This window comes from Gorilla gorilla, chromosome 15 (genome assembly GCF_029281585.2).
Source record: "Gorilla gorilla gorilla isolate KB3781 chromosome 15, NHGRI_mGorGor1-v2.1_pri, whole genome shotgun sequence".
NCBI classification, from domain to species: Eukaryota; Metazoa; Chordata; class Mammalia; order Primates; family Hominidae; genus Gorilla; species Gorilla gorilla.
Window position 1 is genome coordinate 22,208,004 of NC_073239.2, and position 15,164 is coordinate 22,223,167.

General features: G+C 40.1%; 1 protein-coding gene across 1 annotated transcript in view; it reads left to right on the forward strand.

Moving 5' to 3' along the window:
• Positions 1 to 14,004, forward strand: part of SPTSSA (serine palmitoyltransferase small subunit A) — a 28,864-nt gene extending 14,860 nt beyond the window's left edge. Inside the window, exon 2 of the mRNA XM_031001948.2 lies at positions 11,641 to 14,004. Within this exon, the coding sequence (XP_030857808.1) occupies positions 11,641 to 11,744 (104 nt within the window). The 3' untranslated portion in view covers positions 11,745 to 14,004. The remainder of the gene's footprint in view (positions 1 to 11,640) is intronic.
• Positions 14,005 to 15,164: the final 1,160 nt, after the last annotated feature.

Here is a 15,164-nt window from a genome sequence, read left to right on the forward strand (position 1 = left end):
TGGCTGCATGCAAGCATTTAAAACCTTTGAAAGAATACAGCACTCCAGGGAGACGATTATTATGACTGTTGGGAGGATAATACCAAGAGTTCGGAGTGTGCTCCTTACCCGGGTCCCCATACCAAACCACCTAAAATTATGTAGGTTAAAGAATGATCTGGATGAAGAGTCTGCTTGCTTGACCAAATGGTCTTTTTTTTTTTTTTTTTTTTTTTTTTTAAGAGATGGAGTCTCGCTCTGTCACCTAGACTGGAGTGCCATGGCACAATCTTGGCTCACTGAAACCTCCACCTCACAGATTTAAGCGATTCTCCTGCCTCAGCCTCCAGAGTAGCTGGGATTACAGGTGCCTGCCACCACGGCCGGCTAATTTTTGTATTTTTAGTAGAGACGCGGTTTCACTATGTTGGCCAGGCTGGTCTCGAACTCCTGACCTCAGGTAATCCACCTGCCTCGGCCTCTCAAAGTGCTGTGATTACAGGTGTGAGCCACTGCGCCCAGCTGACTAAGTGGTCTTTTCATTAATCCCCTACAACTGAATTTTTATAACCTGCATTCTATGTATTTCTCGATAGGCCACAGGTGCCAGCAGCTGCACAGATACATCTCTGTTTAGCCAATTCTATTATTTAGCATAACTTTCACAAGAGAATTTAAAATCTGTTGTGTGATGATAGCCTTTAAAGTAGAATGTGCTAGAGAGCCTATCATGAGGGATACATTTCTAATCATTGCTTCTTTCACTTTAAACCATGGAAAAAGAGCCAAATAACTGATGCCCTTCTAGAACAGGGAAGGCCTCCTGGCAATGTTCTCTTTAACCCATGATGTGGGTTAAGAGGAGTGAACCAGTGTTTTATTTTTGACTGATTATGAGGCAATGTATATACCATTAAGGTTTCTTACCTACATTGGGCCTTCATTTTTTATCTGTCAAAGTATAAGTTTACCCAGGTAGAAGGCTGGCTGCAGACTCCTTCATAAATAAAAGTACACTCCATAAATCCACATAACAGACCCCTTTTCCACTTCTGTTGTTTGTAGAGATGTAGGCAAGAAAAAAATATTCAAAGATAAGAGTTTCATGATAGTAAAGTCTTAACCTGTGAACTTGGAAAAGCTGTTCACATCAAGGATGCTATCTTCTTGGGAGAAATTTCCACCTTTGGCTTTATCTCAAAGGTTCCATTGGATGCAGTTCCAGAAGTGTGCAGGGACCCCTCTCAGTTGTGAGACCATGAACCCAAAGCCCAAGGTCCCAAAGTTTTGTTGTAGTGTGGATGGGGAGGACAGTCTTTCTCTGATGTTCTCAGAAGATTCAAACGATAAAAAGCTTTTTTTACCTGGTGAAAATACACTGTAGTGTAGTAATCTACTGTTACAACATCAGCCCTCTTGCATGGGAAAGCTTTTATACAACCAGATATCAGTGGAATGAAATCGCTTTATAAAATATTTAAATGGCCCACCAGGTGACCAAATGTACGTGAAGCTTTAATTGTCTTCCCAGTAATATGGGACCAAGCATTGGTTATAAACTATTTTAAACAATTTTAGTATCAACTGGTTTGATTTGGTTATTTCTGTGGTTTACAATAACAACATAATAACCATAATTATAGTTGATAGCGTATACTTAGACATTAGAATTTTAGAAATCCCATACAATTTTGGAACATACATTAGTATTATTCACAAAAATGTAACCTAAAGAAGACTGAACATCGTTTTGGCAATCCCGTGTATGTAAACATGTCAAATAATCCTGTTTACCTCTTTTCTGGGTGTTTTCAGGGACCCTCTGATACATCCAGAAAGCCAGGCATTAGGAAAGACAATTTTGAAACTGAAGTTTGATTTTGGAATTCCGGATTACCATATATTATGCGTTTTGCCAAAATGATGACTCAGAAATTTTATTTTATTTTATTTATTTATTTTTTTGAGACAGAGTCGTGCTCTGTCACCCAGGCTGGAGTGTAGTGGTGTGATCTCGGCTCACTGCAACCTCTGCCACCCAGGTTTAAGCAATTCTCCTGCCTCAGCCTCCTGAGTAGCTGGGATTACAGGTGCATGCCACCACGCCCGGCTAGTTTTTGTATGTTTCATAGACAGGGTTTGGCCATGTTGGCCAGGCTGGTCTCCAACTCCTGACCTCAGGTGATCCACCTGCTTTGGCCTCCCAGAGTGTTGGGATTACAGGCATGAGCCCCTGTGCCTGGCTTAGAAATTTTAAAGAAGCAAAAACCTTTTATAACCTTTTACCAAAAAGAAAAAAAAGTTTTTTCTACTATTTTTAGACACCTTGCATGTAAAACTGTTTTTAGTAGTCTTTTTTAAATTTTTTTTTTAGATGGAGCCTGGCTCTGTTGCCCAGGCTGGGGTGCAACGGTGTGATCTTGGCTTACTGCAACCTCTGCTCCCAGTTCGAGTGATTCTCATGCCTCAGCCTCCCAAGTAGCTGGGATTACAGGCGCCCACTACCACGCCTGGCTAACTTTTATAGTTTTAACTGAGACGGGGTTTCACCATGTTGACCAGGCTGGTCTCGAACTCCTGACCTCAGATTCGCCCTCCTTAGTCTCTCAAAGTGTTGGGATTACAGGCATGAGCCATCGTGCCTGACCTGTTTCTGGTAGTCTTAATTGCATGTTACAATGACGACTCTTAGCAATTTTTTTTTTTTTTTTTTTGAGGCAGAGTCTTGCCCTGTGGCCCAGGCTGGAGTACAATGGCGCGATCTTGACTCACTGCAACCTCCACCTCCTGGGTTCAAACGATTCTCCTGCCTCAGCCTCCCAAGTAGCTGGGGTTACAGGCGCCTGCCACCACGCCCAGCTAATTTTTGTATTTTCAGTAGAGACAGGGAGGGTTTCACCATGTTGGCCAGGATGGTCTTGAACTGTTGACCTCGGGATCCACCCGCGTCGGCCTCCTAAAGTGCTGGGATTACAGATGTGAGCCACCGCGCCTGGCCCGACTCTTAGCAATTTTAACTTTAGTGTAAAACGTGGTAAGTTATATTCTGATAAGGTTTGACTGTTTCTAGCATAGCTAGGGGCGTGGCCAATGCCACATGTCCCTTGGTCTTACCTAGCTGGAAGGCAGGCAAGTTAAACAATTTTCAAAAGCCAAGGAAGCAGTTTATGACCTTAAAGCATTTAGCAAACCTAATATTTGAACATAATTTAGACGAAATGTTTACATTTTGAAGACATTTTTACTAATAATCTTTAAAACTGTCTTTATTTCCCAAAGATCGCTAAAGTCACATGAACTAAAAGGCATTACACTTTCTACTTTTCTGATAAAATATTTGATTTAAGCTCTTATTATTATTAAACCAATTAATTTAAAACTTTACAGAGGAGACTAACCATTTTGCACAGGGAGAAAGCGGGCCAGAGACCAGTAAGAAATTCTTACCCTTTTGCTGGCATGCCAGGTTGCTGGGTTCTCTATCCCTGAGCGGCCCTAGCAACCCTGTTTGACTGTATGCAACCAAACACATTACCATGAATTAAGAATATTCACAAATAGTTTGCAAATTTTGGAGAAATTAGGCAGAGAGAGAGAAAAATATGACTCAAATTTTATTTATGAAAGTATACTCAGCTGGGCACAGTGGCTCCTATCTGTAATCCCAGCACTTTGAGAGGCCGAGGCAGGTGGATCACCTGAGGTCAGGAGTTGGAGACTAGCCTGACCAACATGGTGAAACCCTATCTCTACTAAAAATACAAAAATTACCTGGGCGTGGTGGCGGGCACCTGTAATCCCAGCTACTTGGGGGGCTGAAGCAGGAGAATCGCTTGAACCTGGGAGGCAGAGGTTGCAGTGAGCTAAGACTGTGCCATTGCACTCCAACTGGGTAACGAGAGGAAAACTCCATCTCAAAACACACACACACACACATACACACACACACCCTAGACATGTATACACACACACAAAGGAAGATCCAATAACTTGGAACCTTAGCCATGAGATAACAATACAAGCTTGGCGGTTTTACTTTGCCCCAAGAGATAATCCAAGGAAGGCTGTGAACCAAAATTTCGGGTAAAGCAGTCTCCATGACAGTTTGAGTTTTAAAGGCCAAACCTCCCCAGACTCCAAGGAGCGCTGGGGCCAAACAGTAGCAAAGGATCGTGTCACTTGTTAACCAGACGCTCTGCTTAGAACTGCAGCACAAAGGCCTGGATACATGTAACACCATTCCACTTTCCCATTCAACAGTAAACTCCAGATTCCAAACAATGTTGGGGCCAAACAGCATTCATTGCAACTGCAAAAGTAAATTCTAAGGAGGGCCTAGTATTAGACCTCAGAACCTCTGCCAAGAGCATCCCCTTTGGGCAGGTTGAGGTCTGCAGGACTCCTGGAGCAACCTCCTGTGGGGTCCAATCTTGGAGAGCCAGATGTCTCTGACCTTAGGTGGGCACCGGTGCCACATGCAGATTTTCTCCTCCAGAGCCTACTATGAGCTTTAGAAGAATAGCCATAAACTGTAATGAGAACTGGATGCTGGGTGTGCCTTTTCCTTAGCCAGTTGAGTTTGATAAAGGAAAAATTTAGTGTAAGAAAAGAAGATTTAAGTCCCCTGAAAAATGGGTGAGTTTACTCCAAGCTGCGCCACATGTAGGGATCAGGGACCGTGTGCGGAAAAGATAAAGAGTCCATGGCAACTATAAACAGATGCTGAGGCCTCACGAGGTGGCTCACACCTGTAATGGCAGCACTTTGGGAGGCCGAGGCGGGGGGGGTTGCCCGAGGTCAGGAGTTTGAGACCAGCCTGGCCAACATGGGGAAGCCGCATCTCTACTAAAAATACAAAAATTAGCCGGGCATGGTGGCGGGCGCCTGTATTCCCACCTACTCTCGAGGCTGAGGCAGGAGAACTGCTTGAACCCGGGAGGCAGAGGTTGCAGTGAGCTGAGATTGTGCCACTGCACTCCAGCCTAGGTGACAGAGTAAGATTCTGTCTCCAAAAACAAAAAACAAAAAAAAAAACAGCCGCTGAAAGACTGAAAAAGAAAGAAAGGAAAAAAAAAATGGAAAAAGACCCAGGTTTCTTAAGCGAACTGGGCGGTGGTAGTTAGGCTTCTCCACATGGAAACCCCTTAGTTTCACTGGCCATGGCGAGAAACCTGCAGTTGCTTCCATGTTTAGGTGCTACCCACATGGGTCCTGGGTGGGAAAGGAAAAGAGAGAGAGAGAGGAGAGAGAGAGAGATTCCCCTGTATGGAGCAGAAAAGAAAAGGAGAAAGGAGAAAAAAAAATCCCAAACTTTGGGTTTACCTCTTCTTCCTGGCTGGCTTGCCAAAATATGTTAACTGTGGAGGGTGTCCAGGTTCTTGGTGTTATGAACAAAGAATTGGTCAAAATGCACACACAAAGCAAGGAAGGAATGAAGGGTTTTATTCAAAATGAAAGTACACTCCACAATTTAGGAGCGGGCTTGAGCATAGGGGCTCAAAGGCCCTGTTACAGAATATTTGAGAGTTTAAATACCCTCTAGAGGATTCCATTGGTTCCTTGGGGTATGCCGTATGTAGATGGAGAGGATGAAGTAAAGTTACAAAGTGTTTACTTGGCCTACACCCTGTGGGGAGGCTATTTCCTGTCATAACTGAAGTGTGAATCGGCCTTATGTTCCCTGCCTCCAGACCCTATTTTCCTGCCTCACTGGTCTCAAGTGATCCACCTGCTTTGAGTTCCCAAAGTGTTGGGATTACAGGCGTCAACTGCCTTGCCGGGCAACATTTTCTTTTTTTGGGAGACAGGGTCTCACTCTGTTACCCATGCTGGAGTGTGTATACAGTCTTGAACTCTAGTATCTTGTATTTTAACCAGGCAAAAAACTTGTTCAAGTTTTGATAAGTTATTGTTTCACTTAGAATTAAAAAATCATGCTTTTATAGGCATGTAAAAAATTTAAAAGCTTGACAATTTAATGTTCACAAAATTGAGCTTAAGTTTCAGATTCTTTTTTTAATTTTTTTTTTTTTTTGAGATGGAGTTTTGTTCTTGTTGCCCAGGCTTGAGTGCAGTGGCACCATCTCGGCTCACCACAACCTCCGCCTCCCGGGTTCAAGCAATTCTCCTGCCTCAGCCTCCCAAGTAGCTGGGATTACAGGCATGCGCCACCACACCTGGCTAATTTTGTATTTTTAGTAGAGATGAGGTTTCACCATGTTGGCCAGGCTGGTCTCGATCTCCCGACCTCAGGTGATCCACCCGCCTCGGCCTCCCAAAGTGCTGGGATTATAGGTGTAAGCCACCGCGCCCGGCCAAGTTTCAGATTCTTGATTTATAGTGGAATAATCCCTGTTAGGCTAATATATGCGTGTTCCTTAAGTGATATATTCTCCATACTGAATTGAAGAATTAGTATCATAAAGACTATGTAACATACATATTCAGATAGCTGATTTATAGTAATCACTCCTACTGGAGTTGAAATTGAGCCAATGACCTTAAGATAATTACTATACCATTTTCATTTGTTTGGTATATATATTTACAAGGTTTATATAAAAGCTGTGAAAAAGCAAAATTTGTTCTTAAGTACAGTATTGCCCGGAAACTGTTTTTGTCTTTTCTGTAGTCATTATCAAGTTTGTCAGCCACAATAATGTGAGGAATATGTAGAAAGCATCATAATGAATCTAGTCACATGAACATCTCTGTTCATCAAATGTCTATTTAGCATGTTTTTTTGTTAGATGCTGGAGATACAAAAATAATATTATTTTTCTGTTTAAGGAGTTGATAATTTGAGTGAGATAAGTACATCTACAAATAGGTAATGTCAGGTGGTAAGTGCTGTGTTACTCACTTTCATACAAAGTATTAAAGGAGCTTTATGAGCATTAAGGAATAATTAGTTCTGCCAAGGGGTTGGGGTAAGAATGGGAAAAATTATGAATGCCAGGGAAGGCCTAAGGCCTAATACAAGAGGAGATAACTACTGAGCTCCTAGAATTATTAGGTTTTACTAGGGGGTGTAGGGCTTTTCATATGTAGGAAAGTATATAGTACAGTGGTTAAGAACACAGATACTTGGAGTTGGACTGATTTGTTTTGGAACTGGCCCCTGTAGTTTGTTGGGGAGGTTACTGGAACTTGATGAAGTGCTTAATTAGTACCAGACACACACTAGACATTCACAAAGTGAAAGCTGCTGCTACCGCTGTTATTCTTACTTATATTATTATTAAACAATAAGCAAAGCCAGAGCAGTATGGAAATACATAATGTTGTTTTCTGAGACTCTTGTAATATGACTGCAAGTAGGATATGTGTATATTAGGGAATGGTTTGGACTGTTGGGAAGTACAGTGGAAAAGTAGCATGGTAGTCGTGGTTGGTCTTCACCTAGGTCTCCTTTCTTTTTTTTATTTTAAGTTAATTTTATTTTTTTTCTTGGTAGAGACATTGTCTTACTATGTTGCCCAGACTAGTCTCAAACTCCTGAGTTCAAGTAATCCTCCCACCTCGGCCTCCCAAAGTGCTGGAATTACAGGCATGAGCCACTGCACCTAGCTTAAGTCCCCTTTAATGGCTGATGTACCCCCCCAGCCTCTGTGAGTGTTGGCTGCTAATGACTTATAGCGCCCCCTTTCTCTAGAGTATTGTCCTCTGCCAAGCAGCCTTCTTGCGTAGGTGGATTTTCCGTATCCCACCCTATAACCAATGATTGACAGATAAGAAGATACAAAAGGTCAGGCCCTTTGTGTCAAAGCAATGCCAACTGTATGGTATAATTTACGCTCCAGAGTGCCCTGTGGGAGCTGAGACTCTGTCCCTACTTAGCTTATTTCCCCTGCTCTATTCTACTGTACTCACTCCCCTTCTAATAAAATTCCCTCAATAAATAGCTTGCACAAGAATCCCTGTCTCGATCCTTCAGTCCTGTCTACTTCTGTGGATCCTAAGATTTGGGGCTAGATCGGAAAGTCCTTGAATACTTGCCTTAGAATCCTATACGTGCTATCTTATAGGCATTGGAAACCTAATGCATTTTAAAAGGATCATTCTAGTAAAGAGGGACATGGAAAGTGGCTAGAAGCCTACGATGGGAACTTTCTATCATCTAAGTAAAGGATGATAAATGCCTTAATCATTTATCATTGATTAAGGTTGGGGAGGTGAGATATAAAAGTCATTTGTAGGGATTGGGGAAGAACTGAGAAGTCATAGATAATTTGAATGTGGGGAGAAGGAATAAAAAACCTTCTAGACTGGATGACTTGGCAAATAGTTATGTCAGTCGGCAAAATTGGACTCGTAGGAAGAGGTAGTTTTGGAGAAGGTTAATGAGTTCAGTTTGAATTTAAGTTACCTTGTTGAATGTCATAGATGGAAATGTACCGTAAGTAGGTAGAAATATCTGTCTGCAGTATGGAAGGTGAGGTCAGGTTGACAACATGAAGGTACAGAATGGACATCCCTAATCTGAAAATAAATAGTCTGAAATGCTCGAAATCCATAACTTTTGAGCAGCAACATGACAGTCAAAGGAAATGCCCGTTGGAGCATTTTTGATACTGGATTAGGTATGCTCACCTGGTTAAGTATAATGCAAATATTCTAAATTTAAAAAAAAAACCTGAAATTTGAAATACTTCTCAACTCAAGCATTTAGGATGAGGGATACTCAACCTGTAGTTATTTAAGTTATGAGGGAATATGGGGCCCAAGACAAAACGATGGGAATTCCATTTTATCATCTGGAACGTTTTCAGCCGCAAGTAACAAAATTGAACAAGCTACTTTTAAGAGTAAAGGGGATTGGCCAGCTCAGCGTGGTGGCTCACACCTGTAATCTCAGCACTTTGGGGGGCTGAGGTGGGAGGATTGCTTGTCCCCAGGAGTTCAAGACCAGCCTGAGCAACATAGGGAGACCCCATCTCTACAAAAATAATAAAGAAATCAGCTGGGCGTGGTGGTGCGTGTTTGTTGTCCCAGCTACTTGGAAGGCTGTGGTGGGAGGATTGCCTGAGCCTGGGAGGTCGAGGCTGTGGTGAACTATGATTGTGTAACTGCAGTCTAGCCTGGACAACAGAGTGAGACCTTGACTCAAAAAAAGTAAAGGGGATTTATTAGTTTAGTATGTAAAAATCCAGCGGTAGGGTGGGATTCAGGGTTTTTTGATGAGGATTCTGACTCCATTTTTCTGTGATTATTTTTGTCCTGCTACCTTCTTGAGTCAGCTTTGTTCTGAATCTTGCTTTCCTCATGGAGGTAAAGTGACTCCAGTGATTGCAAGATTCCATCAGCAAGCTGCATATTCTAGGAGAGAGCATCTATGTTCCTGAATTCCTGGCTGAAGTCCTAAGCTTTGAGCTGATTAATCAGTTTTGACGTAGGGCATTGTTACCAAGCAAAAGAGATCCCTCTAATTGGTTAAGACCAGTCAGGGTTTATCCATGAAGATGGGTTAGTCTAACCAAAAGGGCATGGCTGCTATACTAGGAGGAGAGTGGATGTTTGCAAGGAAAGCACACAGTTCACTCTTATCTATCATCCATCATAAAGGAAAGAGCCAGTGAAAAACAGGGAAATGGTAAGAGAGATTAAAAGAGGGCCTTAGAAAATACCTCAGCCCAGAGTAGAGTTTTGAAGAGTGGAAAGGATTGTTTTGTTTTGTTTTCTGTTTGTTTTTTGAGACAGGGTCTGGCTCTGTTGCTCAGGCTGGAGTGCAGTGGTGCCCTTCCGGCTCACTGCAGCCCTGAACTCCTGGGCTCAAGTGATTCTCTCACATCAGCCTCCAGAGTAGCTGGCACTACAGGCATAAATGGAAAGGGTTTTGAAGAAGAAGGACTAAAACAGTGTCAATTCAAACAGCCTTTGGATTTGGTGGAGACCACCAGTGACCTTAGAACAATGCCTACAGTCTGGAGGAGTAAGAATCAGATGGTGTGTTGGTGATGAACAAATATATGCCAATGATATAGAAGCAGCAAATGTATATATTTTTCTTTCTCTCTTTTTTTTTTTTTTTTTAAAGAAATTAGTAAATAGAAGGCGGCAGTTTAAGGAATAACTGGATTAAGGGCGGTTAAAAAGTAAATTGTAAAAAAAAGATTATGAAAGACTTTCTGCTCTTGTTTGCTGGATGAAGAGAATGAATTTATGGCTTGAGTCAGGCAGTCTTGGTTTGACCTCTGGCTCTAAAGACAGCTTCCTGTATGGCCCTGAACAAGCTACTCAGTTTTCTCAGCTTCTGATTAGTGATGAACATAATAAACATTTCATAGGAAAGCTATAAGGGTTAAGTAAGATAACGTAATTGTGGAAGAGATTTGTCAACTAACCTGTTATACAAATATTAGTTGATAGTAAGCACATTGTTTATTTAAACCCTATCTTCTCATAAAAGAATGTAAGTTATTTTAAAAATAATAGTATGTATAGCTGAAAGGTATGTAGAGTTGAGAAAGGGGAAAGGCAAGTGAAAGAGGAGAGAGAGAGAATAATGAGAATATGAATGAATTAATAAAGCATGACCCCAGTTCAAAAAGTTATTCCTCTTAGCATCCTATGTAACTGTGCAAAGCCAAAAGCCCTTAGATTTGACATAATTTTTGCTAGCAGTATTTTGTGTGGCCCCAGAGAGAGGCCTCTTGTTGACTTCCATATATACTGTTTCAGTTCCTTTTGTAATAAAAAGAAAGGAACATGGTACACAAAGGTTAGTGTTTAGGTTATCAAGATTACCTTTATTTGAAGTTGTTGCAAATAGTAGCAATAGTGATAATAATGTTTAATAGTGATAATAGCAGTAGCAGTTGCTGTCATTTTATATATCCCTAAGCTAGTGTATGATTGATTTTAGCTTTGTCTGACTCTAAAAATACTTTTAGCCACATTCTAGTCTAATTCTAAAATTCTTTGATCATACATTCTTATTAGTTAAGTTGGTAGATCTTTTATAGTAATTAAATAGAATTTTATTCCTGTATATTTATTTCTTAGGTAGAACAGTATCACATTCTATGCTTCATTGTAAGCAGTCCTGCCGGGCGCAGTGGCTCACGCCTGTAATCCCAGCACTTTGGGAGGCCGAGACGGGTGGATCTCCTGAGATCAGGAGTTCGAGACCAGCCTGGCCAACATGGTGAAACCCTGTCTCTACTAAAAATACAAAAATTAGCTGGGTGTCATGGCGGGCACCTGTAATCCCAGCTACTCAGGAGGCTAAGACAGGAGAATCACTTGAACCCAGAAGGCAGAGGTTGCAGTGAGCCGAGATCGTGCCATTGCACTCCAGCCTTGGGTAACAAGAGCAAAACTCTGTCTCAAAAAAAAAAAGAAAGAAAGAAACAAACAAACAAACAAAATTTGAAGCAGTCCGATGTTTTCAACTACACAGGGAGAATAACAGTACTTACTTTATATGGTGATAGTAAAGATAGAATGAGCTAAAAACAAAATAAAACAAAACCAGCTTAGAGTGGTGCCAGGCATGGTTGTTAGTGGCTAGTATTATCATTCTTGTTTTTTTTATCAGTGCTTGATATAAATGAGAAAGCACTAAGTTAATGGGTACTTCAGCATAAAAGAGTTGTTGAAAACGTGGAGATTTAGTTTTGAATAAATTAATAATAATAAGTTTCCTTAGCTACAACTCAGATTCCATGCTGGTTTCCATTGTGGGGATGGCACTATACACAGGATACGTCTTCATGCCCCAGCACATCATGGCGATATTGCACTACTTTGAAATCGTACAATGACCAAGATGCGACCAGGATCAGAGGTTCCTTGGGGAAGACCCACCCTACGAAGTTGGAATGAGACCATCAGATGTGATAAGAAACTCTTCTAGATGTCAACATAACCAACCTTATAAAGACTAAAATTCATGAGTAGAACAGGAAAATCATCCTGACTCATGTGTTGTGTTCTTTATTTTTAATTTTCAAAGAGGCTCTTGTATAGCAGTTTTTGTCTATTTTAACATTGTAGTCATTTGTACTTTGATATCAGCATTTTCTTAACCTTTGTGACTGTTTCAATATTACCCCCGTGAAAGCTTTTCTTAATGTAACTTTGAGTACATTTTAATTGCCTTCTATTTTTAAAACTCAAAATCATTAGTTGGGCTTTACTGTTCTTGCTATTGTATGGCATATACATCTGCCTGGATATATTTCTACTCTTGACCAAAGTTTTGTAAAGAACAATATAAGATTTCGGGTAGGGGTATGGGGAGGGAAGATATTTTATTGAGAACTACTTACAAAAGATTTATCTGTAAGCTTGAACTCAGGAGTACAGTTTTAGCTATCTAGACTCTAACAGCTTTTGCTTTAAAATTATTAAAGTGTTTCTTAATGAAAAAGAAAAGATCTTGCTAAAGTTAAAATAAGGAACATTTCACCTTTTAAATATTTAATTCTTATGTGGACTTATTTCCAGAAAACTTTGGTGATAATTCTTGAGACAAAAGGTGGTTAAGTAGCATTATTATGTAATGCTTATATACCATAGAGTTTTTAATAGAAGAGAAACCCATTTCCTCCGAGGGTCACTATTAACAATGTACTTCCTTAAATTTAGTTTAATGATTGTAATGGGTGCTGCATTTGCACATTGCATTAAGCTATGATGAGACGAATTGTTGTTAAAAATTATAGCAAAAAGAAATGTAAACTTGGTTAAAATCCTTTCACTCTTTGTATTGTTTTTTTAAGGTTTTTATTCCTTAAATGTAAAATGACTACCTAATTTTTTGATGTAAATACATTAAATTCAAAGAGAAAAAAAATCAGCTGATGTAGCAGTATATCTTTTCCTTGATGGTTAAATATTGATCTAGTATTTATATTGCTGAATTATTTTCTGTGGAGGACCAGATAAGCAGTAAGTATGTCTTATCCTATATGTTTTGCAACATAAAAATATTGCTAATTAAAAAGAATTAGGCAATTATGTGTGTTGCTGGGTTTTTTTTTGTTTTTTTTTTGTTTTTTGAGACGGAGTCTTGCCCTGTCGCCCAGGATGGAGTGCAACAGCATGATCTCGGTTCACTGCAACCTCCATCTCCTGGGATCAAGTGATTCTCCTGCCTCAGCCTCCTGAATAGCTGGGTTTACAGGCACCTGCCACCATGCCTGGCTAATTTTTTGTATCTGTAGTAGAGACGGGGTTTCACTGTGTTGGCCAGGATGGTCTCAAACTCCTGACCTCCTGATCCACCTGCCTCGGCCTCCCAAAGTGCTGGGTTTACAGGCGTGAGCCACCACGCCCGGCCAAAATTGAGGTATTTTTTGCCCTACGTTTTAAGGACTAGACTTTTGAAGTATTTTATAGTCTAGAGGTCTCAAGTAATATATATGTGTTTAATATTTTTAGAGTCAATTGATACCACAATTAGGAGTAGTGAGAATAATATGGAATTACTTGGTTTGAAGTAGTTAAAAATTGGATATGGTTATATCTGAGCTGTAGTCATATTATCTCAAGAAAAATAATACGAGGATTTAACATAAGATTTGTTCTATTAATGCCCAAATTTGGCTTTCCTCTACTATCCCCCATAGAGAACCACTAACAAGTGGATGTCTAATATTCCTCTGGTGAGTTGAAGGCAGGAGAAGTTGAGAATCATTAGTTTCAGTGGGTATCCAGGTGACCTATCCTGGCCCTCTACTCAGAAACCTGCAATTTGTCTTCACTCTGAGATTCATTAAATTGCTGTTGTATAACTGATGGTTATTATGAACACTGACCTGTGAGACATATGGAAGATAAAGTTTAGTCTTACAGGAAATCTTGAGGAGAGTCAAAAGAGAAATGGGAGATGTCTCTTGAGAGGTAATCAGAGAAGTTTATGCTCACTGTCTGATGCAAATGTCTGGTCTATTTGTTAGTAAATAACAAACAGGGAAATCATTTTCACTTTTTGTTAAAAATAAGGTGTTTACAAGCATACCTTGTAGTTATTGTGGGTTCAGTTTCAGACCACTGCAATAAAGTGAATATCTCAATAAAGTGAGTCACATGAAGTTTTTTGGTTTTCCCCTGCATATAAAAGTTACATTTACGCCATCCTGTAGTCTATTAAGTGTGCAGTAGCATTATGGCTAAAAAAAAAAAAAAAAAAAAAAAAACCCCACAATGTACCTATCTTAATTAAAGAATTATTTATTGCTGAAAAAAGCTAATGATTATTTGAGCCTTCAACAAGTCATAATTTTTTGTTGGTGGAGGGTCTTGCCTTGATGTTGATGGCTGCTGACTGATCTGGGTCATGGTTGCGGAAGGTTGGGGTGGCTATGGCAATTTTGAAAAATAAGACAACAATAAAGTTTGCTGCATTGATCAACTCTTCATTCATGAAAGATTTATCTGTAGCATGTAAGCTATTTGATAGCCTTTTACCCACAATGGAACTTCCTCCAAAATTGGAAGCAATCCTTTCAAACCCTGCTGCTCCTTTATCAACTAAGTTTATAAAATATCCTAAGTCCTTTGTTGTAATTTCAACAATGTTCATAGCACCTTCACCAGGTGTATATGCCATCTCAAGAAACCACTTTCTTTGCTCATCCATAAAAGGCAAAACCTTGTCTGTTCAAGTTTTACCGTGAGATTGCAGTAATTCACTCACATCATCAGGCTCCATATGTAGTTCTCTTGCTATTTTTAGCACATCTACAGTTAACTTCCTCCACTGAAATTTTGAACCCCTCCAAGTCATCCATAAAAGTTGGAATCAACTTTGCAACTCCTGTTACTGTTAATATTTTGACCTCCTCCCATGAATCATAAATCTTTTATTATAATGGCATCTAGAATGGTGAATCAGTTCTGGAAGCTTTTCAATTGACTGCCTAGGTCCATCAGAGTAATTACTACCTATGGCAGCTATAGCCTTACAAAATGTATTTCTTAAATAATAAAGACCTCAAAGTCAAGGTAAATCCTTGATCCATGGGCCACAGAATGGATGCTATGTTGGCAGGCATGGAAATGATATTAATCTCCTTGTACATCTCTATCAGAGCTCTTGGGTGACTAGATGCGTTGTTAATGGGCAGTAATATTTTGAAGAGAATCTTCAAAATAGTAGTAGGTCTCAATGGTGGGCTTAAAATATTTGGTAAACCATGTCGTAAACAAATGTGCTGTCACCAGTCTTTATTGCAAAG